The sequence below is a fragment of the Scomber japonicus genome, chromosome 14 (assembly GCF_027409825.1).
Source record: "Scomber japonicus isolate fScoJap1 chromosome 14, fScoJap1.pri, whole genome shotgun sequence".
Taxonomy (NCBI): Eukaryota; Metazoa; Chordata; class Actinopteri; order Scombriformes; family Scombridae; genus Scomber; species Scomber japonicus.
Genome location: NC_070591.1, coordinates 20792221 through 20815614, shown reverse-complemented (window position 1 = coordinate 20815614; position 23394 = coordinate 20792221). Strand labels below are relative to the sequence as shown.

The window sequence follows — 23394 nt, the reverse complement described above, 5'->3', positions numbered from 1 at the left end:
TGGACCAAGAGAACTTTAGCTTTTTTTTCTTTAAAGATGACTCAAAACAATGAATCGATTATCAAAATGTTCAAATGGTCGTTTTCTGTTGACTGACTCATTGTTGCAGCTTTGTGATGTTCGGCCAATCATTTCTCCATCTTGCAGCATTTGATTTGTTCACATTGAAGACAGTTTGTCTCCTAACTTAACTTAAATGCAACCTACATTTGCTGTGTTCAATTGGAAGCTCAGTGGGAAGTAAGGATACTATTAACAACAGATGCAATATGTTTCAATGAGCAAAATATTTAATAAAGAGGCAGTAGTAGCTTTCAGTGCTGTCATATCCCACCAAAATAATCCAAACCAAACAGCTGGTATACAACATGGAAACTATTGAGCCACTAATGAATGAAATGAGGCCATACCAACCTTACTCAGACACAAAGATCCAGAGTGCTATCAAGTATATGAGCTACACTAACCTTCAATGCATCTCACCACCAAAACAAGTTTACTATCAGCCCCTAACAGTCTTGGGCTAACGTCTTTAAACATCCCCCTTGTTGCTGACCACGGTGAAACCTGGCATCACATGTGAGCAGCCATCTGCATGCTTTAATACCCCTCCAAGACTGTTATAATCCCTACTTCTGAGCACACTGCTGGCTGTTACAAAAAACAACATCCCCAACAGCACTGTGCAATCTCTGGGAAGTGTCAGGGGTGTGTCTGGAAATAAACGAGGAAAAACGCACATATACGCTCATATTGCGTGGAAAGTTGAAACTTAAACTTTTTTATGGGAAGCAGTTCATTTCTCAAGTTTTAAGTCAGCCTTGAATGTACATTAAGGACTAATTTATCAAACTACTTTTCACGAACTTTTCACCTGGCTTTAAAAAGAACTACGAGAGATAATTCAGGTGTATTTAAATTCCCATTTTTAGACCAACTATCCCTTTATTATCTTAACTATCAAGTGGTCGCTTGATTTAACGTTCACGCATCATAACATTAAACTAGTAGCTGCTTGTTCTGTCAAAGTTGTAGCATACACAAAGTTAATTCAACGTTTATGAATGAGCTCCTTGAAAACAACAAAGCAACGATAGCCTGAGGAGAAAACAGGAGTTTTAAAAAACGTTTTCCTGTGGGAAAAGTCTGTGTCTAGCTGGATGAGGTCGGTAAAGTTAACAACCCGAGTGCAACAAGTGCATCACCTAATTAACTCTTCTCATTGATCTAACTAGGAAGCAGAAACTCACCTACCTTCACATGAGTGAGAGAAGTTCAAATTTCAGTCTTCTCTAAGCTTGTTCACGCAGACATTTAACTCTTTTTATCCGAATAAAATCATGACAGCGGTAGAAGAAGGATACCCGCTTCTCCCCCTCCCCATTGCGTGTTGCAACTTCTTCAATAACCGACCGTGAAGAACCAAAAGATTGAGCCATACCATGTTACGTTACGCCTGGGGGTGTTTTGTTGCAATTGAATCCCTTTTAGAAATATTCGTACTATTTTCACATTGTATTTAGAAAATAAGTTTGTTTCGAATCGCATGTAGGCTGCCAAAAATACATACATTACTTCGTAGATTAGGAAAATTAAGAAAGTCTTTACTTGCATACAGAACTAAACTTACATATCTCCCCTTGCTATATATATTGGTATTACAATGCCGTGTTAATTAGAGATCCAAGCACCAATTGTTGGAAGTCAGGACCGGTCGGGACTGTTTCCATTCAGTGATGCATACCTTTAGGTTTTCTTTAAGCAGCAGGGGTGTTGTCGTAGAAGCGTTACTTGTTAATGGTGAATGTATCACCCCATAACCCATGTATTCATTTATTATGTATAGGCTCTATTTCTATGTGCTAAATAGCCTATTTTTCTTTAACCCAACTAAATGTATTATTGTTGTTTGTGTGTGCTTCTATTTATACGTAAATGTGTTTCTGTGCAGACATGTATCTGGATATATTTGTGTTTGCATTACCTTGTTTTATACTATCAATAATATTGTTTGTTCTACCCTAGCCATGTCCCATCTACTTCTATGTTTTGAAAAGTGTTTAATAAATTAGTATATTTAAACAAATGTACTTTTATTATGATTATATTCAATTGATATGACTAGGGGACATGGTTAATCTGACATTATAATGTGCCACTAGGTTCTGAGATTTATAAACATAGCCTACTTATGACCTTTTCAAGTGATTTGGGTAAACTGCCTCCAGGGCAAGAGAGTGTAAGAAACAATTGGCCTTAGGTGTATTTCTGTCTGAAAATGTCAAAGTATTGTTTAGCTGTCACGGAAAGGAAACCTCATCAAAGCTTGTTTTTCTTTTAGAGATAACACTGCTTGTGACACTCCAATGAAAACAGATTGACAAACGCAGTCTACTGAGATGCAAACAGATTTTCAGAATATATAGAAATGTAAGTGATACTTTAATCATTACAATACAACTTGATAATCATTTTACTTCAAATTAAAATAGTCCATCCCAATTCTATGCCACATTTTGTTCAACATAGTAAAAGAACACAGAGTATCTTACTGTGATGACACTGCCATCTGCAGGGCAATTTGATGCAAGACAAGTACATCTTAAAATTTGCAACATGAAAAACTGGATTAGCTCATTCAAATAAAAATAAACTCCACAATCTCAAGGAACATCTCATTCAGTCATATTTTGTCAGCAAAGTTTATACTTGTAGGTGACATGAAATCACATGCACATTAAACATTCTGTTTTAATGTGCAAAATCATAAGATCAGATGTAACATAACTATGAATTAATGATTAAAGAAAGTCAGTAAACAAGTTTCATAATATGCATATTTAATGGTATAGTATAATGGTATATAAACAATTGTCATAAACATTTTTTTTTAATTCCAAGCAATACTTTCCAGTTGAAACACATAAATAATCACCAAATGATACCAACTAAATACTTTCAAAATAAAACAAGTTCATATTACCAACGTGTGCTTTTGCTGAATTGTGATCATTGCTCAAAACCCCTGTAATAAAATGCTGTCATGTTGTAGGCAAAGCTTTATTATCCCAACACCAGGCTGGGTAAATGTTGTGCAGAATGCTGCAATGGCAAAGAACAGCATAATGTATTAAGAACGAAGCCAAGGATGCAGAGTCTGAACAACAATCCTATTTCAAATGCAATCTTTGCCTTTAAAAATGATGGAAAATAGTTGATAAAAAAGTAACTTGTACAAATGACCATTTTCAGTACAAAAGCTTGTAAAATGTAGTCGTGGTGCAAATTAATGCAGTGAAAATTGGTGGAAAAACATTTGCAATGGTGACAACAGTATGTGCAGACTTGACTTGCCATTTTTCTTTGTAGCAGCTACATTTCCAGTTCAGCATCTAAAATTAATTTAAAAACTTGGAGAAAAATACAAATAGAAACATAACACATAAATAACACTGAAAATATAGCATATATAATGGGGGTTACTGATTTCCCAAACACAAAAAAAAATTAGTGTTTAAAAAAAAATGGCAGTAGAAAAATAAAAATGTCGATATCCATATCCACCGCGATTCCAATATGAACAACATAAAGCAAAAGGATTTGTGACTTTGCTCATGTTTTTGAAAAGTAAATAGAAGTATTTAAAAACTACGTGATAATCCAGATATTGTAATTAGAAATAAGGTTTAGATGCAATGAGGTATTAGCTCCACATTCCTCTCGTCCATGTGTTTGATTCTTCTGCAGTTCTACTGAAAGAACTTGAGGCCTGCAACAAGGAAGAACTTCTCCAGGAAGATCTCAGAATCAAGGACGGCAATGTGGGCAGCCCGGCCGATAAGAGAATTGGCTGTGTTGGGCAGGGCGTGAATGACATCATATCGCACTAGATTACAGTCTTTGTTCTGAAGTACTGGCAGCAGCAAATTCTCAATCATCTCAGCATACACGGGACCTGGTAAAGACAAGAGTCAAACAGTCTGGTTATTCCATTTGGTGACTGAAGAATTGTTATGTTATATGGGCATCTTTCAAATTATTCTAATGGCATATGATTTAGTTTGCAAATTAGGCAATCCCCATTTAGTCTTTGTTGCCTTGTATCTAAACCCCCCCCCCCAGATCTGTTATAGAAGGAAATGGAGAACATAAGGAAATAACTGAGAAGACACAGATGTAAGAAGCAGCAAAATAAAGCAGAACAGATAAAAGAAGTGAATGAAGGCGACTCCCAGTTGCCCTTAAATAACAGCACCACACTAAATATTTGACATTGCCCAAAAACTTACAGACTGCACTGTAGTTCGCAAAAAAAAACCCAAAACACTGAACTAATAAGGGTGAAACTCAGCCTTAACATTGGACTGCAGTTAAGTGTGTCAGAGCCTTTAGGACAGCACTAGTTCTGCTTTCATGTTCTTCTCCAATTTAAAATTTGAACACCACCTGCATTTACGAAGAACATCTTGTCCTGGCAAGACATTACATCAGTGTGCCAACCAGACTGAATACACATATGTGAGTCACCAACTATGAAAGTCAAACCAAGTGAGAGGGTAAGAAAATTCAAACCGCTCTTATAGGAAAGCCTAATTTCAGAAGTGTTAATTTCACTGAATGTGTGCCGTTACCAGCCCTTTAAGAGGTGCAGGAGTATCTGGAGTGTAAAGTCTGATCAGTCTGTCTGCTGAGAAGCTCTGTGGAGCTGTGTGGGTTTCTTCTGTTTGGGGAAGTGTGTGTACCTGTATCTGTATCTGCTGGAGATTCAGTAACAGTAATTGAGTTACAGTGAATTTGCTACATTAGCCATGTAAGCTAGACATGTGCTCCTCATTTTACATTGTTTGCGCAATTGATATTTCTCCTTTGCTGATAATCTGGTTTTTGATGTAAAGGAGTTTTCTACTTAATTGAAATGCATTTTCATTTATATGCCTTGCATGTAACCTTAGTTTCATGTATGTTTTCATTTGGTAAATAATATATATTGTACTTTTATATTGTTTTTCACAGAACCACACTTTCTTCAATTAACGCCACATAAACCTGAAGCTCTGCCTCGTGATTTTCTAATCGAAGTCACACTGCCATAGTGTTCGCCTGCTCTATCCAGTGCATCTGTTGAGGCCCTAGACCTCTTTTATAGCTCTTTTAATCTTGCGTTAGCTTACCTGTCTGTTTGTCCTTTAATGCAGTTTTGCACATCTCTATTCGAGCAGAATGATAGGGGACGTAGCGATCCTGCAGCGATCCCACAAGCACCACATTCTTGAAAAACTGCAGACCTTCAAAACCAGATCAACACAGAAGTTATCTTTATAATCTCATATTCCACACGTACAGTCTAAATCCAAAAACAGCAGTAGCAAAACAAACAAACAAACAAACAAACAGCAAAGCTTACCAGATTTCTTGCTGAGTTTGTACAGAAAGGTTTGACGAGGATCAGAGTGATCACGACAGGTCAGCTGAAGGAGTGACCCTGATTTTTTCCACTTCTGCATGAACCAAAGACCTAGGAACAAAGTTCAATTGTTATTTAATATGATCTAACAGCAACCAACAACATCAGCATCAGGTAAATGTTAGGACACTAACCTGTGTTGACCAGAGCAGAGCTGTTGTACAGTGTGCCAAGGTGAGGTCCAGAGAGGGAAAGGAAGGTGTGCAGCCTGCTCAGGTAACATTTAAACCTGGGTCTGGTCAGTACTGAGCGAACTATAAGGTTCCCCAACGAATGACCCACAAAGCTGCAAAAGAAGATTACAGAGGTTTGGAGACTAAAGAGACATCAAACAACAGTTGCAATAAATTAACAATAACACACAAATGCAACATTGTCACTGGCATACTGTAAGTGTATAAAAAAAACCCAGGAGCCTTTGCCTTACCAATCTCAGTGATAAAGTGGGCTTTAAAAACATACATGGCTGTCTTATGAAAACTGTAATTAGTTACTAAGGTAACATTTACTGTGCTTTGGAGAACACATATAGTTAACAGTGAATGACTACAAACTGCAGTACCTCTTCAGTGTAAATAAAATATGACACAGATGGTTATCATGTCTTACTGCTGAAGCGACATGATAAATCATTAATGTAACCTCAAGTGGAGTAAAACTGAAGACTTAAAAACAAAAAATACATTAGGGTGCTTCTTACCTTATCTTTGACACTGTGAGGTTGTATATTTGGATGTACTGGACTATTTCATCCAGCAGACGATCTGTCATTGACTCAAAGTCAGCAAATGTGTCATTCTGTGGATGAAAAGAGCATTACATTAGAAGATCATACTATGTTTTAGGATGCTTGATAGGCGTTTCAGCCTAGGTGGCTGCACAGCTTTGAACTGCTGATCATGACCAGGCTCAAGGACTTGTTCTAATTGACACTGATCCCAACAGCAAGTATAGATTTTTCCAGGTCACTTCAGTGGGTAATGTATTTAATATTGATATTAGACAGCAGTGTGTGTGTTTATCCAATCACCTGGTTCCTCTCGGACATGAGGAAATCTATACGAGCACCAGGCAGTCCAAGCTCCAAGTAAGTCTTCACAAGTCTCAGATCTGCGCTGTTGCCTGCAGCAATCAAGGGAGTAAAATAAGAGCAATGTATTTATAACACACACAAATGTACCCCCCCCCCACACTCGCACACACACACACACAGACTCAAATAGACAAATATATTCCCAATGACGAGTTGTCATACCGTCCAGGCCATGGACGCAGACGATGAGATGGATGCCTTCTTCACAGCTTTCATCTTCCTCCAAGCTGAAGTAGGGCACAGTGGATGCCAGTTCCGGCACTTCACTGTACAAGAAGCCAGGTAACCTTAGCTGTTTCATTTCTTCCTTGGCCTTGATGAACCTGTATAATATGTATAATTAAATACATTGGTGAATATTAATTTATAACGTGTGAGACAAAATAACATAAAGTGGGACATGAGGAAATTTATGCAGGATGACTCACGCTTTCATCTGTGGTGTGGGTACACATTCATACCACCGCAGGCTGGAGGAATGGGAGGCTGAGGGACAGGGGGGCCTTCCCAAACTGTACTCAGCACTGCTGGAGGCTAGATTGGAGCAGATTGGAGCTTTTGATAAATCCTTGGTTTCGGGGAGGTAGCCGATTCCAAGCTGTTCGAACAGAAGACATGTCTCCTGAGCAGCTGCGTCTCCGATTCGCTCCTCATCAGCAACACCATTCACAAAGGTGTAGCCATCTCCTTCCTCATAGTAACCATTCTCGATCATCTCATGCTCGGTCTCATCCTCATCCTCCTCAACTGGAGGTCCTGTCTGGATTCCCAGTGTGATAGCAGATGTTTCTACAGGACTGATCTCAGACACGTCTGTGCTAGAACAGGAGCCAAAATAGTTTTCTACCATCCCACGTTTTACCAGGTCAGTGCTACTGGTGGCAGAGTTACTGGAAGGGCAGGCAGTGTGGGGTTCACTTCGGGATTCTTTACTGGCACCAGGGCCAGATGCTCCCTCTAGTCCGCCTTCAGAAATACCTATCAACTTGGGGTCTGTTTCCAAGTCTAGGGCCGGTTTTATAAGAAGGGAATCAACTGTCGCAGAATCTGGGGTGCAGGCCACATCAATGGCTGATCTTTTAGTGATATCCCCAGAAAAAACTACACTCTGCTCCTGCACCAATACACTGGACTTCCGACCACGGACTTCAGCCCCACTAGAGCCCCTTGAGGAACCCTCGCCTTCATCATCTGAGGGCAAGGAGTTGATGGAAGTAAGAGATGATTGAACTCCACTGACAGCACTGGTACTTTCTGCGTAAAGAATTTCTGCTGCACCACTGAGCTTTTGCACTGAACTTGGTTGAACAGGCCTTGGTGCAGGACTCAGGAGGGGCCTGTCCGGCTGTGGAGCAGCGACAGTTGATTCAGCTACACCTAGCCCCGCACAGGTCTGTGGTCCGGGAACGAGTTGAGTGGCAAAGGAGCTGGGCTCACTCTCAATGCCTGAGTCTGAGAGACGGGAAGAGGCACTGGGGGCTCCTCCATCTGGCAGCCTGATACAATCACTTTTTACCTGTACTGACACCAGACAAGACTGGCTACGCTGTGCTGCCTCTTTACCAGATCTCTCAAACATAGAGTCCACCACAGATTGTCTTGAGTCACAGAGGCTTGTCTGGGTAATCTCGGGAATATTACTGCTAAGAGCTCCATCAGTCCGACACGGTAGAAGAACTGTAACTTTGTCCCCTTGGTATGGGTCTTTGTGACTTGGTTTCACCTCAATTTGCTTAAGGCCAGCAGGCCACTGTGGCAGCTTTCGGCCACAATGGTCAGCTTGCTCATCTTTGTTAAGTGGTTGGTTGCATGTAGCGACAGCCCCAGTACCTGCCTGAGGATTATTCTGTGCATCCAAGTTTGTAGGATTTTTGAAGAAACCTTTTTGACAAGCAGCAGTAGTTATATTGTCATCTCCAACAGAATCAACAACACTGTTTCCACAATGTGCTGATGTGGCACCAGGTTCAAAAACAGAATTGGTATTAGTCCTTGAATGACTACTTGAGTAGCCCTGCAAGGCTTGTTCCTCCTCTTGGTTTAGGGGGGCTTCCCCCTCTTTGTACTTTGTGCTGGGATCCCCATAAGGAGCTTTGAGGTTCTTATAGCCCACCAAAACTACAGAGTCCTTGGAGCCCTGTCTAATCAGCTTCTTGGAGTTGTCAGTCTTTGAATTTTTCTTCAGTTTAACCGACTTGCCTTTGGACTTAGGTGGTGGATCATAGCTGTCTGGCCAAGTGTTCTCTGTAGGAGCACACCGAGACTCAGGCAAGGGGCTGGCTGCTGCCCCGCAGTCCTTGGAGTTAAGCTTGTCAGTTTTACTGGACACTGAACCAGTTCTTGTATTGTGCATGCCCAGCCAGGGTCCATCACGATCTTTAGAGTCACACCAGGTTGAACATAAAATAGGCAAAAAACAAAACATAGTTGTTATATAAACTTGTCAGTGAGCCTCCAGTCCAGTTGAACAGCATCACTGTGTTACTGACCTTCAGTGATGGAATCCAGGTATCTATCCTCAAAGATGATTGGCAAGGAGCTAACATCACCATCCAGGTCAGCACATTCCACTGGAAGTGGAGGCAAAGACAGAAAGTAGCTGGAGCTTTTGATAGCATTAGTCATCTGCTGGTGACTGTGAGCACTGATGAACAGAGGAAATGAGACAGAGAGAGTCAGAGAAAAAAAAGGTGTCAGGGTTTTCCAGACTTAGGGCATAGTATTTCAAACAAGTCAGTGCTGGCACAGGCTTGATAAAGCAACACTATGTTTCACAATCATCAACATGCCACCGCAACTTACTGCAACTCTTGATACGCCAGAGCAGATTGTCTCGGATGTTCAAGGCAAAAGAAAGCTTCAGCAAACCGCCTAACCTGAAATAACACCACATTATTATTCAGAGTATTCAGACTATACAAGCAAGGTTCAGTCAATACTTTCCCATAATTTAGAGTAATTCAGAGAAAAGAAAAGGGTTATCACCATTCAAAGATGACGAGTCTGATATTTAAATGTGCAGATGATTTAAGAGGTTGGGACTCACTCTTAGTGTATGGTGCTCCATTGCTAGAAGGGCAGCAACATGCTCCTGCAGGGACACTACCTCTAGAAACTGCCCCCAGAGGGCCATAAGCAGAGAGCACAGCTGAGCCAGGTTCATATTCACTAGTTCTGCCAACTCGTCAGGGGACTCTGCTTTCTGCTGTAGGTAAAAGACACAGTAGTCATCCACCAGAGGGCACATGTGAGCCTATTTCCTTAACATAAGCATAATGAACAATGGTATAATGTTCTATGAAAGAGAGGACATTGCTTTACAATAAGTAAAATAGATAGTAAAAATGTCTTAATTGTCAATTAATTAATCTCAGATAAGTTTAATTTTTCTCTCCTCAGGTCAGTTGTGACTCGGCCAACAAAAAATGAATAAGCATCATAGACCTTTGAAGCATAAAGAGCATTAGCATACTGTAAGGCTTAGTTTCCACAGGTTTCTCTAACAGTAAATACTTCAGCAATGACAAGTAGGACATTTTGCTTCTTCACTGTCACCTTTTGCAATACTGACAGATAAATCATAAAGCAGAGAAATCCATAAAGTCTCTGACATAATTTAAAATCTTTTCTGCCCTTGGATGTGTCATTTGAAACACTATATTTGGAAACAAAGTGCAATACGCTGAAGAGCAGAGGAGGCACTTGACCTGCATAATCTGCCGCCATCATCTACAGAAATTCCTATCATTCCCCAGCTCTGCAAAATATTGCCTATCACTTCCAATCTAAAGAGCGCCAACCTATCAGGATTCAAGGACTCAACCACAAAAGCCTGGTTACCACCTACACAATTACAAGATGCTTTCAGAGACTAGTTTTAAAACAACATCTTCGTAACCAAAAACAACGCCTGGATGCTTGCCAATCTGCTCATAAATGCTCTAACAGCACAGAGGATTCAGAAGCAAATCTTCTCCATAACTTGCTGACACTCCTCGAGTCACCTGACAAGTAGTACTCATTATTGACTCCAGCTGAGCTCTCTGTGCAATGCAGTATCAATGGCTATCAACTCATATTATATCCCTTGATGCAATACAAACAATGTTCATATGTTTCTTACATTTAGCAACAGACCCAGTTAGCATGTATGGTACCAATTGTTTCCATCCTAGAAAATAAACTGTCAAAAATTAAAACAATAGCATCACCGAAAAATGTTGAGCCCACAAAATCCCCAGTCAATCTCCCATCTACTTCTATCTTTTTTTTCCTTTTCTAAAAAAAAGACTGACAACCTCCAGTAAATCAAGATTTCACACTCATGCCCAAGAGTCAGACTTGACACATTAATTCAAAAAATTTCTCTCTGCAAACAATTTCTACATGGCCCTCTGCCACATTTCCTCTTAACCTCCTCCTGTCACACAAACTAAGCACCAATTTGATGGCATGCCAGCCTTGTTGCTTCCTATAAACGTTTTACATCATTGCCTACAAAACACCAATCATCAGAGACAGACAATAGCAGTGCCCAATAGGTCTCACCTTAACTTGTTCCGATAACTCAGCAAGACGGGCCTCTAAGTCGAGTTGTTCTGAGGATGCAGAGGAGCAGTGTTAACACGATTAACTTTTTATTTTTTATTTATTAAATGATTATAAAGAAGGATGTTAGAAGAACCTGAAATAAAGGCTGAATAAGGAAAGTGGTGTCAGACAGCACTGATAGTGTCAAGAAGTACTTTTCAGTAACATTTATTTGAAAAGACCAGAGACAGTGTACAAACTCTACAGTACCACTGTGTTGTGAGACTCTTTGACCAAGTCCTAATTTAAAAGATGGAAAGAAAGGCTGAGAATGCACAGGAGGTAAAAGATGAGCATGATAGCATTTTATGTATATAAATTGTCTCTGGACAGTGTGGCATAGAGAGGAAATAGTGTTTTCAACAAGAAGGAATTTCGAGTGAAGAGTAAAAGGGAGAAAAAGGCTGATTTGAGTTGCTGTACGGGTCAGGACATACCTATGTAGACGTGCCTTTGACTTCGGGGATAGGGTCTTCTGAGTACTCTCTCATAAAGGACTTGCATGCTGGGCTTGGCTAGTAAGATTGCACATATAGGCATGTTTAACCTTTTTATTACTTGGTCCTTTGGGATGGGTTAATATATGTTCACTTGTCTGTATTAGGTTTGATCATAATGGTTAGTCATGTTTGGGAGCTGTTATGATTTGGTTTTAGTCTAGGGGTTAGGAGACATCTAAAGAATGACAGTATGAAAACTCTAACTTTTATAATTCTTTATATTAGTCAATCACAGTTAAATTCCTAAATCAACTCGGTGAATTCCTGGGTGCGTAGTCTGTTTAAAGGGTAGAATATGTTAATGAGTAGGGATCAGGTGAAATAAACACAAACTTATAATAAGCAACACAAACACCAATGCTGAAAAAGACAAAAAAATCCACACAAATTTAAAAAAGAAAAAGAATCAGAATGAATTGTATAACATTTCAGTGCAGTTGGGTTGCAGCACACTTTTCAATGATATTCAATGGTTCACTTATATCAACAGAAATGGCAACATAAGGCTAGGCTAGAATAGATGTAAGCACCTGTTGTTCACACTATGCTTTGAAATGAGTTGATGTGAAGCTACAGTGCAGTATACCTAGTTCCATACGGTGCGAGGAGGGCAAGTCTTTGGTGACAGAGGTGAAGTAGCCAAAGAGGCCCTGGTAGGCAAGCAGGAGACTGGAGCACAGGTTGTGGTGTAGACTGAAGGCATGCTGCAGACAGTGGTCAGAAACCAGGAATGTCCTGCCCTGAGGGATCACGAGAGACACAGAGAAGAGTCTATAGATGATTTAATTCTGTAAACAATATTACTGCTCTCCTGGACATTCTAACACTTGTAAACATCTGGTTCACAGCCACTGCCACGAGAAAAAAAAGACAAACTCACCAACATGTTCCGTAATCACCTAAAATCTTTCTAAAAAACACTCTATAGGGGGATACCTATATTATACTTCTACATAAAATGCCTGATGTATGCCTCATTACTCTTTCCTGACAATTCTTCTGTGTGCACTTTTTTTTTTTTTTTTTTTTTTACATAGGAATGCTTTATAGCAGCTTCTGTGGTGAAATGGAAAGCGGTCAATGATCTGTTATTCCTGAGCTATTAGTAATGGGGTATTGCCTCTGTTCTGCCTGAATAACTTTGGTACATTCACATTATTGCATTTTAGAGGCAGCTCTAGTTGGCTACCTTCCTCTGTCAGGAGAGGCCAATTACTCCTGGCCAAATGTGACAGTGGTCTGATAGTTTTCACTTTTTCTGTCCTATCTGTCAACAGCCTGAGACATCTATGTCTCAGATGCAATGAATATAATACACCATTCTTCCTGAGGTGTAGAATCGTCTTATCCAAGTCCACAACCATGTCCATGTAATAATCAAAGCCGGTATTAAATGATAAACACCAGACTCTTTTTTATCTTTTCAGCTCTATTAGTCCCTGATTAAAAGGAAAAATCTTCAGTATCATTAAGTTTATGACAGTCATTACCGTCATTTAATCAGGCATTTAATCTAACATGACGTAATATGGTTTAACTTCTGTAAAATAATGCAATGGTGGCATCTTTCAAACTTTTTAGGCCTTTAAGTTGATTAGTAGCATCTATAAAGAGATTTTCCACAGATATTATTGTTCATAGAAAAGGGGTTTTTACTTACATCTGGTGAGACTTGCTTAACATAAGTGCTGCCAAACACCACATTCTCCAGAGGTGGGATGATTGAATCTTTGCTCTGTGCTGGAGCATTGCGGTTAAGCCATGTGGTTTTCACTGGTCGAGGAAAACTAGGCAAGCAAAAGGAGTGAAAGTTAAAATTCAGTGTACTTCAACTTCAATGTTAAATTTGGTGTGTGAAGTCAGTAGAAAGGTCTGTGTTGGAACTTACTGCAAACAACAATAGTAAACAACATGATGGAGATTTAAGAAAGAGCTCCAGCATCTATGAATGTATAACTACATTGTGTGCAAATAAGTGTTTATATAAGTGTCCGAGTGTCTATAAGGTTTCTAGAGTTACGTAGCTGTCTGACCTGATAAGGGGCTGATGAAGTGCCACCAGAGAGGCGTGGATGGCTACAGAGATGACAGAAAGGTGGAAGTAGTCAAACATGACATTGATGTGTTGGTGGATGCCTCGCTGAAGGCTAAAGTGCAAACGAAGTGTGCGGCCACTGATATTCTGTAGAGAGCTTGGGTCATCTGGCCTATGGAAATTAAAGAAGAAAGACACATCAGAACTTGAATTAGTGCTTAATATGCATAAGAGATGCACATATCTGTTCACTGATTCAAGTGGACACAGTTCAAATCTATCAACACCTACGAGTAATCGCCATCTGTGAAGTATAAATCCAAGAAGAGCTGGAAATCTATGTCATTGAGGGACTCTTCCACCTGGAGATATTAAAAAAAGACACTTAAAACAGCACTTGTGCATAGAAATAAGGCAGCTATATGAAAGACATTAATGACTTACTAACACACAACAAATATTTTGGATTGGCAACACGCTCCCTACTTAAATCGCCATCTGTCGTTCTTAAACCCACCTTCTTCTCATCCAGCAGCATCATCACTTTGAAGAGGAGGACATCGTTGACGACAACCTCTTCATTCTTGTACAGGATTTGGAAAGTTTTGCTGGAGATGACGTCATCTTGGACTGAAGCAGGGAATGCCAGATCAGAGCCTAGACAAAAACACGGCGGTACTTAAAAGTGTGTTACTGGACAAAACATTTCAGTGATGGTAGCCAGTCTTTATAAACACATGATTTGATGCTGTGATCAGGCACAGAACCATTTATATGCCAGGCCTTGTTACGATGAACAGAAATCCAACTGAATTTTTCAGATCAAACTATAAATAACAGATTAAACATTAGCCATAAAAAAAACAGGTTTTATCTTTTATAACCAGAGCCTCAAATTATTTTAAGAGGTCTATCTTATCAAATCTGAACTGAAAAGCCAAATATAGCAGTTTTCCATCTACGCTTTTGAGCAAGGTTCACAAAGTCATAAAAATGGAAAATAAAACATTAAAGCATTGGAACAACATATTCTCTTGATCCTGTTTATTTATGAAACAAGGAATTGGGTGCTTTGTGTGAAAGCAGCAGTGCAGTCCTGTAAGCGAGGGGATGAGGGATATGCACAAAGCCTTAGAGAAATACTGGAACAAGGAGTGGCCTGCGAGATAAGCCAGGGCCCTACCAGCTCCCTGCCAACACAACAATAAGTTAAACAAATCTGCTCTGGCAATAACTATTTTCCCTGAAACAGCACCAATATCCCAGACCTGAGATGAAATTCAAGAAAACAAGCAAGTGTAAATTGTTTTATATTAATTAGAGTGTCGTCTGCATTTACGAGCAGACAAGGAAAGCAACAGTGTGTTACTTGGTATACTGCAGATGACTAAAATATAACAGAATTTAGATGATAATGTTATTTAAACTTAAGTGATGAGGGAGTTCTTAGTCAGCTGTAAGTGAAACTTTGGAGGGAGGAATGCAGGGTGAAATGCAAGGCTTAGGGTTGACCAATTGCATTCATGAAGGGTACCTAACCATTCAAACTGCAGAAAAGGTGTGTATATAGTTTATGAGTGGTAATGCACACAATGAATTTACCTCCTGGGTGGAGTAGACTGGTCTCAACTTTGTGTGGAACTCGGGGTGGCACCTTCAGACTGCCACGAATCTGGTAGAACCTGAAAATGCAGATTGTGTTTTCTGTTAAATAGATAAACAAAAGGTATGAAATACTAGACCTATTAGTCCGGTCCAACACATTATTGGAAGCTTGGTGAAAGGAACAAACTGCAGGTTAGCTACAAGTGCCTCTATTCGTAAAATGACACTACACCTTTCATAAATGAATAATGAGCACTTTCTTTTGTAGTCAATCATGCAGTAAACCTGAGCCCTTAAAGCACTGATGAGCACAGAGAACAAGTCTTATCGCACCACAGTGAAGTATCATTACACTGCTGCTGCTGCTGCTAAGAGAATTTCCAGATGTTAAAGACCACTACCGTTACAGCCATGAGTCATTTTTCCTCCTCAGCTTTCAATGAAACATGGCAAATATTGTATTTTGGTTGGAGCAGTTTTCCTGAGTTTATTCATCAACACAACTCAATAAGAACTTTAGTATATGAGAAAAGGAAAGATATTGCAATCATATGTATTTGACTGGGTCCAGTGTAACTGGACACCATATATAACAGTGTCACAACCCCAATTGTATCTGGGAGCAGGAAGTGACTATTTTACTTCAATGGGACAATCTAGGCCATATCTTGTTTCCTGTTAAAGAGAAACAAAGTCACTCAGTTACAGCTCCATAGTTTATTCAGTGTAATATGCTACAGTGGAACATGGGCTCAGTGCCTTTAAAACAACAACAACTGCTTGTCTGTTATTTATCTGTCTGCCATGATTACTGTAAGCTCTGTCTGTGGGGCAATAGTCCTAATACGCTATATCCCAAACATACAAAGTTTTGCTAAAAACATGCTTATCTTACTGTCAAAGTTACATAATGTCTGTTGTCCACTGCATTGTCTATGCTGACACAGATGTTTAAGTTTAATTTAAACACAAACAGTATATTGGTAAAGCTAACTTTACAACACTATAGTCATTAAGATGCAAATTCAAACTGAGTGACTCAGAAAAGAAGCTCTTCTCCATACTTGAGCACAGCAGTTCTGACTTATTTCCTTAATTGTCTACATTCTTTACCGGGCACTTAAAAAATGGCCAGTCACACATTTCATTTGATTATTTATCCAATGCATTCATTGTGTCAAATAAGAGAGCAATTCATCATCATCACATAGAAACCGAGAATCGTTCAACTGAAGGCAGTATATCAAACAGTGCTCAGAAGAATCAATGCTGTCTGTACTATGAGCAATTGTTGAGCCCCCTGAAGCTCTACAAAGATATTGCCAACTGTCCCAGATTGGCTGGGACACAAAGAATCCATCCTGGTCCTCTGCTGCTAACAAAAGCTAATTCAAGTCCCTTTAAAGCATACCATTAAAATAGACTTACTTAGCAAGGTAAACTTGTATGTTATGTATTCTTGACAATAAATGTTATTTTGAAGCATTAGTGAATTGTCACCTGCTGGAAACACATGCCAGAAAAGGTTGAGATTTTTAAGCAATGTAGAGGAAATCAAACAATACTCACCCCCTTTGGAACAGGTCCACATTGTAGAACTTGTGGAGTTCCACAGAAAACTCCACCGTGGCCTGGACTTCAGTCATCGTGGTCTCTACAGGCAGAAATGCCTTACATCATCTGCGATACACCTGTAGGCCTTAAGGCAAAGTAATCAAATTAGTAACCTAAGATGTTGGACTCCTTCTAAAAAAAAAACTCTTGGCTAAAGTGAACAGATTTGTATTAAACTTTCTTTCCATTTGATTAAAATACACTTTTTCCACTAAAATTAGGCTACCATTTCTGTGTGGAAGCAATCCACTAATTCTTCCAAGGCCATTGCCAAACCCCATGACTTTAAAAAAAATGGGAAGCCAATGGCAGCGGTCACACAATCACAAGATTAAGTTTACGATCAAGAATACAATTAAGGTAAGACTTGGGTGATGGTCAACTTCTTAAAAGGAGTTATTGCTAGGGCATGTCTACATTAAGCATAGGAACAGTCAAGTGTTGTGGGCCTAATTGGTTGACAGCTCAGCTGGTTATAGCATTAGTATGACTGGGAAAATGCTAAGAATAACAATGCAAAAATAGGCCTGAAATATAATATCAACCAATTGGCCATGTTAGAAATAAACATAGACATCCTTGTCATTAAATGCAAACATTTTTAGCTCAAGATAAGCCTAATCTAAGAAACAGTGTTTATTTCTTTGTGGCTGTAGTGGGGGGAAATTAAATTGGCAATAACTGCCATACAGACGCTCCTTAAATTAGTCATGTATGAAATGAATAAATCATCCACTGGGTGACAACATGCTATTGTTCTCATGCCAGTGAAAACCAATATGGAGACACAAAAAGGCATCATGAATTTGACCTGGTCGACACAGGCGCCTGGTGTAGAGCAAATAGTAGCAGGTTATGTTAATATCCACATAGCGTCCCTTCCAGGAAGAAGGGATCTTTAAAAGCTGTCAGTTAAAATGAAACTACACTGAACACGGCACTGAGGGCATACAAGGACACAGTGGTATTTGCTCAACTGTTGAATTACCTGTTGCTGACACAGTTAGTTGTTTATCCCTTTATTTGAAACCGTGCATGACCCATTTTACCATAACTGTGACACAAGTTTGACAAAGCATCCAGTCATAAGAATCATATCAAATCATTGACAGCTGCCTTTTTGTTGAGCCAACTTTCTAGCCAAGCTACAAGTTCTACAGTAATGGCATGGGAAGGAAGAGAAAGAGAAAATGGTAAAATGTAACATTAGAATATGCAGAGATGTGCAAATGTTTATACAAACAGCTCTGTCACAAACCGTAAGCACAAAACTGCACAACACTGTACGCAACAGGTCTGTTAGGTTTGGGCTTAGGCCAATAGTTTTGCCTGAAGAGTTAACACCGTGTAACACTAACGGCTATTAATATGGATAGCAGGAGGTGTCAACATGGGTTGAACTCGTTGATTGTCGAAATGTTTCTCTTAATAAACCAATCAATGTAATACATATCCGCTGAAAGGTATGTTTATGCCTAACGTTACAACAAATAAGTATCAAAATTGTTTTAAAGCTGAAATCAAGCGACATGCGTTTCCCTTCCAACACTCCAGAAATTGACTAATAAGGACATGTAACTGGCACCTAAGACAATTAAGGGAAACAGTCCACATCAGAGAGTGAAATCAAAACATTTAACTAAACTTGACAAGGCCTTACCGGTCTAGCCTGATTTCCCTTTTACAAAAAAGAAGGGCATAAATCCTCCACTTGTTACAGTCAAGAAGCAGCTTTTAACTTTGAGCTGAGCTAAGCTACACGGTTTAGATGCTCTTACTGGAGTGACGTGATAAAGGTCCCAAACTGCGGAGCTGACAATCTCAGCAGGGGCATCTGTGGGTTACAGGTGGGGAGCAACCAAATTAACATTTAGCTAACGGTCCACTAAAGGTCAGAAACGGTCCGACAAAGCCACACCATTCTTGGACCGACCAACGATGCAAAAAGTCTGCCCTGATAGCCACTTAGCTATCGGTAATGTTAGCCACCCACTGAACAGTTGTCGCCGGTCTAACATTAGCAGCTCAGGCAAGCTAACGCTACTCACCATTGCGCTGGCAAGCTAACGTTAGCGGCTAACCAACGTTAGCTCCGATTTCTGGTCTCTGGTCGTCCTTTCACTCTGAGGTCTTGACAGAAAACACTACTCCGCGGGAGTGTTTCACTTCCTAGTCTGGCTAACGCTGCTTGGGAAACACCTTTCAAATGACAGACTGGCTACATATCCCTCAGAATACTGGTGTTTGCTAGCCATCGAGCTAACAGAGCTAAATCTGTAGAGCAGCCCGAGCTGCTCGCTTATGAGCACTTAACTGTGCGTTACTGCACATACCAGAAGCGCAGCTGACGCCACATACCAATCTGCTCCCTGTAAGTGTAACACAGCTGAGAGGAGTAGGGTACATAATAATAATAATAACGATAATAATAATAATAGTAATAATAATTAAAAAAAATACAAATGACACTGCTAATCATTCATTGTGTCATTCATTTGCCATTTCTTGTATTAGAATTGTTATTAGCCTAAATTATATATAATAATATATACATCTTAATGCTATGAATTTCATTTATTAAAAGTATAGGCTTACAAAGTGCTTAAGAATACTTAAATATGGACCGTGTTTAAGGATCTATGGTTGGTCAGTCAAGTCTATAGGGTGGGTTTAGCAATGTTGCTGTGCATGTCTTTGTCAAATGATATTGTCTTGTGCTTTACTGTGTATCCCTTGTGTTTTGTTCTGTTTCATACTTCTATCTGATTTTGCATACCTGTGAATAGCCTAAAAAGATCTTAGTGCCATGGATTTTGAGTGTTCAAAAAATTAAAAATGGTGACTCAGCCCAAATGATCCTCAAATTTAAACATTTACTGCAAGTAGGTTAATAATAGGTGATGCAAAACTTTCGTTGTTGTATGCCTCATATGTACTTTTAATATCCTCACAGGGTTGTTATATACAATTAACAAGAGTCATGCAAAAATGCACTTCTTGTGTATATTGGCTGGTTCTTGCTAGCAAGCAGAAGGACACAAAACATTAAATAACACTTTCTCTGATCAGAAATTGGGTGCAAACATACACAACATTGTTATGAAAGAAAAATATAATCACCTGAGATACTTCAGATAGTAGTGTTCAGATAATACCATTTGGTTTGTTTGTGCTAGTGGCCATTTTATCACTTGAAACAAATGAAACAGAATCAAAGAGGAAATGGTGGGGGAGGAACATATGATCAGCACTTTCATGTCTTGTTTCCCTGAACGAACATTTACAAATTCTTGACGCAGCTTTCATTATAAAACCTTCCTACTTTATAAAAACATCATCATTAATATATAGTTTATAGATTCTGCATATTATCATTGTGATGCAAAATACGAATCCTATCATTTAAAAAAGGGATGAGAACTTTGCTTTTTTTCTCCTTTTTTTCCCTTCTGCCACTTGGCCTACATACAGACATGCACACATCTTGAACTGCCTTTTAGTCAGCAATGATTTTCAGTTTGGACTGCACTGGAAACAATGCTTTTTGACTACTGTGTAACCATAGAGATCACAGAGAATGTGTGTGTAGTAGTGCTGAGCAAATAAAACCACTACAAGTTTACATTATCTTTTTCACAGATAATTTATTTAGTGTTATATATAATTCACAGTCATGAATGTAGAACTGCAAATGTGATGTATTACTGTAAGTGGATGCTTCAAGAAGCATGGATTACTTATCTAAGATGGGTGAAGAGGAACTCCATTGGAATGTAGAGTTGACACTGTGGAGACTGTTGACTCACTCCCTCAAATAAATGACAACAGTCAAGCCTATAAGAGACCCTTCACTGCTATGACCTGAAGATTTTCATTCCTGCTAAGGGAGCAACTGTCCGGGGGCTTGTATTCTCCAGGAAACCAATCTGAAGAAACATCCAGCAGCAGGTGTTTTTTTTTGTTTTTTTTAAATCTTTCCAGATCAAGCTATGAAATGGGTGGAGCTAAAAGGTAAAAATGTACTCAAGAGCGACTGTATGAATGATATGTCATGTAACTGATACCGACAATCTGACAGCTTGACTTCAACACTGACAGACACAATGTAAATTATTACAATTGCTCGATCGTAATGCATGTTAAGGTTGACGATTTCTGATTGCATTCCAGAAATATACTTCTGTACTCACTGTGCTGCTGCTATGTGATCCCACAATATCTCTGCACTGGGCTCCATTCTCAGGGTAAGTAGTCTAATGCACTTCATGGTAGGTGCAAATGGTGAGATAACAATGACAAGGGTTGAAAAAATAATGTGAGCATTTCAACAATGAAGGCCTTCACGTCCACAAATGTTGCTGTAAAGGAGGGTCATGTGGGCTTGCATACCTATTAACAGTATCAGTCAGTCCTCTGCATACTCCATATGTTAATCTCATCCCTGCTGGTAAGTTTCCATTTATGACCGCTGTTCCTTTTTGTTGAAGTGGTTTCTCTGTGGTTGGCATGTGCTGCAGCATATATTCTTCTTAACATGTTGAATAATTGTGCAGTTTTTTTTCTTTTTTACATTTCAAATGAGCTGTATCATGCTGCAAGTACCTTAATGATAGCTCACAGTTCTGCTAATTGGCATTCATTTATCTAAGGCAATTATTATCTGAACATTGCTTCAAGACCTTTTCCAAGTCATTCCATTATTCTTGTCTTCCTGTACATACTGTACTGCTGCTTGTATGCATATTTTATGACATGTATGTGTGGGTTCGGTTAGCAGCACTAACACTGGGTTGTGTCTATGGATATAGATTTAACTAAATAGAAATTACTGAGTAAAACACACTGATCAATTGCAATACTGGCAAAGCATCAGATGACTATACAGGATCCACCTTGATTCATGCATTTAAATGGTGTCAGGTGTTTAAAACAATGCTTACAATGCTGGCATCCTGCTTGTCAAATGGAGAAATGCAGGATGCTGTAATCAGTCGCTGGCTATGTGAACCACCTACTCAAACTTGATAAAGAACTTTAACTTCCTGTCCAGATGTGTGAAACAGGCAAAAGTAGAGCTTAAGTGTTAAAGAGGAAACCACAAACAGTTAGAGATAGCCTAATATTTATTCAAGGCAGTGGTGCAGCTTTCCAAACACTGAGCTTTTATTCCCTCTCCACAGCACACACACACTCTCTGACTACTAACGGGCTGCTTTCTGTTTCCATCTTGCAGCTGTGAGATTTTCATCTCAAGTTGGTATTCATATGGAGCAGCAGCACATGTGCCCTCTGATCAACGTTGGGGAGGATCGTTTCCCAGGTGGACTCACTAAAACTAACCATCATTGCTTTTTTTAATTTGCTTGACATTTTCCCTGCTCATAGAAGAAAAGAACTACATATTAGTCCTGCACAAAAAGTAAAAGTAAAAACTTAACAATCCCCTCCAGAAATGTTTTAAGACATATATAAAATATCCTGTTTTTAAATACTTCTGAATAGTAATTTAAGTCCAATATGATTTTTCAATAAAAAGTAAAATGATCTTGTTAAAAAATTTTAAAATTATTCTGTCTACTTGAGGAAAAATAAATAAAAATAATATGCTAATGTCATTCTGGACACAAACTGATAGACGTAAAAGTCCTGCATGAAGAATTCAACTTAAGTAAAAGTACATACGTATTATCAGCTTGATGTAGTTAAAGTATTGCATTAAAAGTAGTGGTTTGGTCCATCTGATTAATATATTATTATAAATGGCATGACTGTGTTATTAATACTGAAGCATCAGTGTGTAAACAGCATGTTACTATATTGCTGGGGTTGAAGGTGAACTAGTTAGCTAGTTTAGTTCAGTGGTTCCCAACCAAGGGGTCGGGCCCCTCCAGAGGATCACAGGATAAATCCAAACAGTTTGTGAGATCATTAATGGGAAGAAGAAGAAGAAGAAGAAGAAGAAGAAGAAGAAGAAGAAGAAGAAGAAGAAGAAGAAGAAGAAACAAGCTCTGATACACAAATCTATTTTTCAGTTTCTGGATGGATAATGAGGTATAGGATCATTTGAACATTTACTGAAATGAAACCATGTGAGAAGTTTAGAGGGAAAAATCACTATTTGGTGAAGCTGTTAGCAACTCAGACATCTGAAATGTGCCGCTGACAACACACTGCTTTTTGTAAAACATCAAAAGCCAAAAAGGTTGGAAACCACTGTTTTCATCTTTAATAATATATAGTATTTTAAAACTGTGTTCTATTATCTATGATGTCAAATTTCCCTCTGAAAAGTAACTAAAGCTGTAGGATAAAATAGATTATTCCAGTAAAGTACAGTACTTGAGAAAGTTATCACATCACACTTGTGTAATTCAGATTGTAAACCACAATTAGCTTCCAAACTAATTGCGATGCTACAGATCATGTTGTATGTGCACGTCTTCAACTCAGACTTAAGCCAAGCACAGAGAATGAATCTGAAGACAGACTTAGT

At 39.1% G+C, this 23394-nt stretch overlaps 1 protein-coding gene across 3 annotated transcripts; it reads right to left on the bottom strand.

Annotated features, from left to right (window-relative positions):
* Positions 1–2831: 2831 nt before the first annotated feature.
* Positions 2832–19180, bottom strand: fam135a (family with sequence similarity 135 member A). Of its 3 annotated transcripts, none has more exons than XM_053332922.1 (21): positions 18950–19180; positions 16857–16986; positions 15285–15364; positions 14200–14339; positions 13974–14044; positions 13681–13854; positions 13308–13434; positions 12234–12387; positions 11585–11662; positions 11106–11155; positions 9604–9762; positions 9360–9433; positions 9047–9201; positions 6986–8933; positions 6720–6880; positions 6495–6586; positions 6165–6262; positions 5599–5750; positions 5405–5515; positions 5172–5285; positions 2832–3955 (listed from the first exon to the last, which is right to left on the bottom strand). In XM_053332922.1, the coding sequence occupies exons 2-21, from the start codon at positions 16931–16933 to the stop codon at positions 3750–3752; spliced, it is 4221 nt and encodes a 1406-aa protein (XP_053188897.1). In that variant the 5' UTR covers positions 16934–16986; positions 18950–19180; the 3' UTR covers positions 2832–3749. The 3 variants fall into 3 exon arrangements, with proteins under 3 accessions (XP_053188897.1, XP_053188898.1, XP_053188899.1); XM_053332923.1 differs by having other exon boundaries at positions 9604–9759; XM_053332924.1 differs by lacking the exons at positions 13974–14044; positions 14200–14339; positions 15285–15364; positions 16857–16986; positions 18950–19180 and having other exon boundaries at positions 12234–12382; positions 13681–13819.
* Positions 19181–23394: the final 4214 nt, after the last annotated feature.

What these genes read in the sequence shown, in the direction of transcription:
- fam135a (XM_053332922.1), bottom strand. Translation starts at nt 16,933, where the DNA reads ATGACTGAAGTCCAGGCCACGGTGGAGTTTTCTGTGGAACTCCACAAG. An exon ending in CTCGCACCGTATGGAACTAG is followed by an intron (nt 11,663 to 12,233) that starts GTATACTGCACT and finishes CAATCTTACTAG; the next exon opens with CCAAGCCCAGCATGCAAGTC. An exon ending in CAAACTCAGCAAGAAATCTG is followed by an intron (nt 5,286 to 5,404) that starts GTAAGCTTTGCT and finishes CTGGTTTTGAAG; the next exon opens with GTCTGCAGTTTTTCAAGAAT.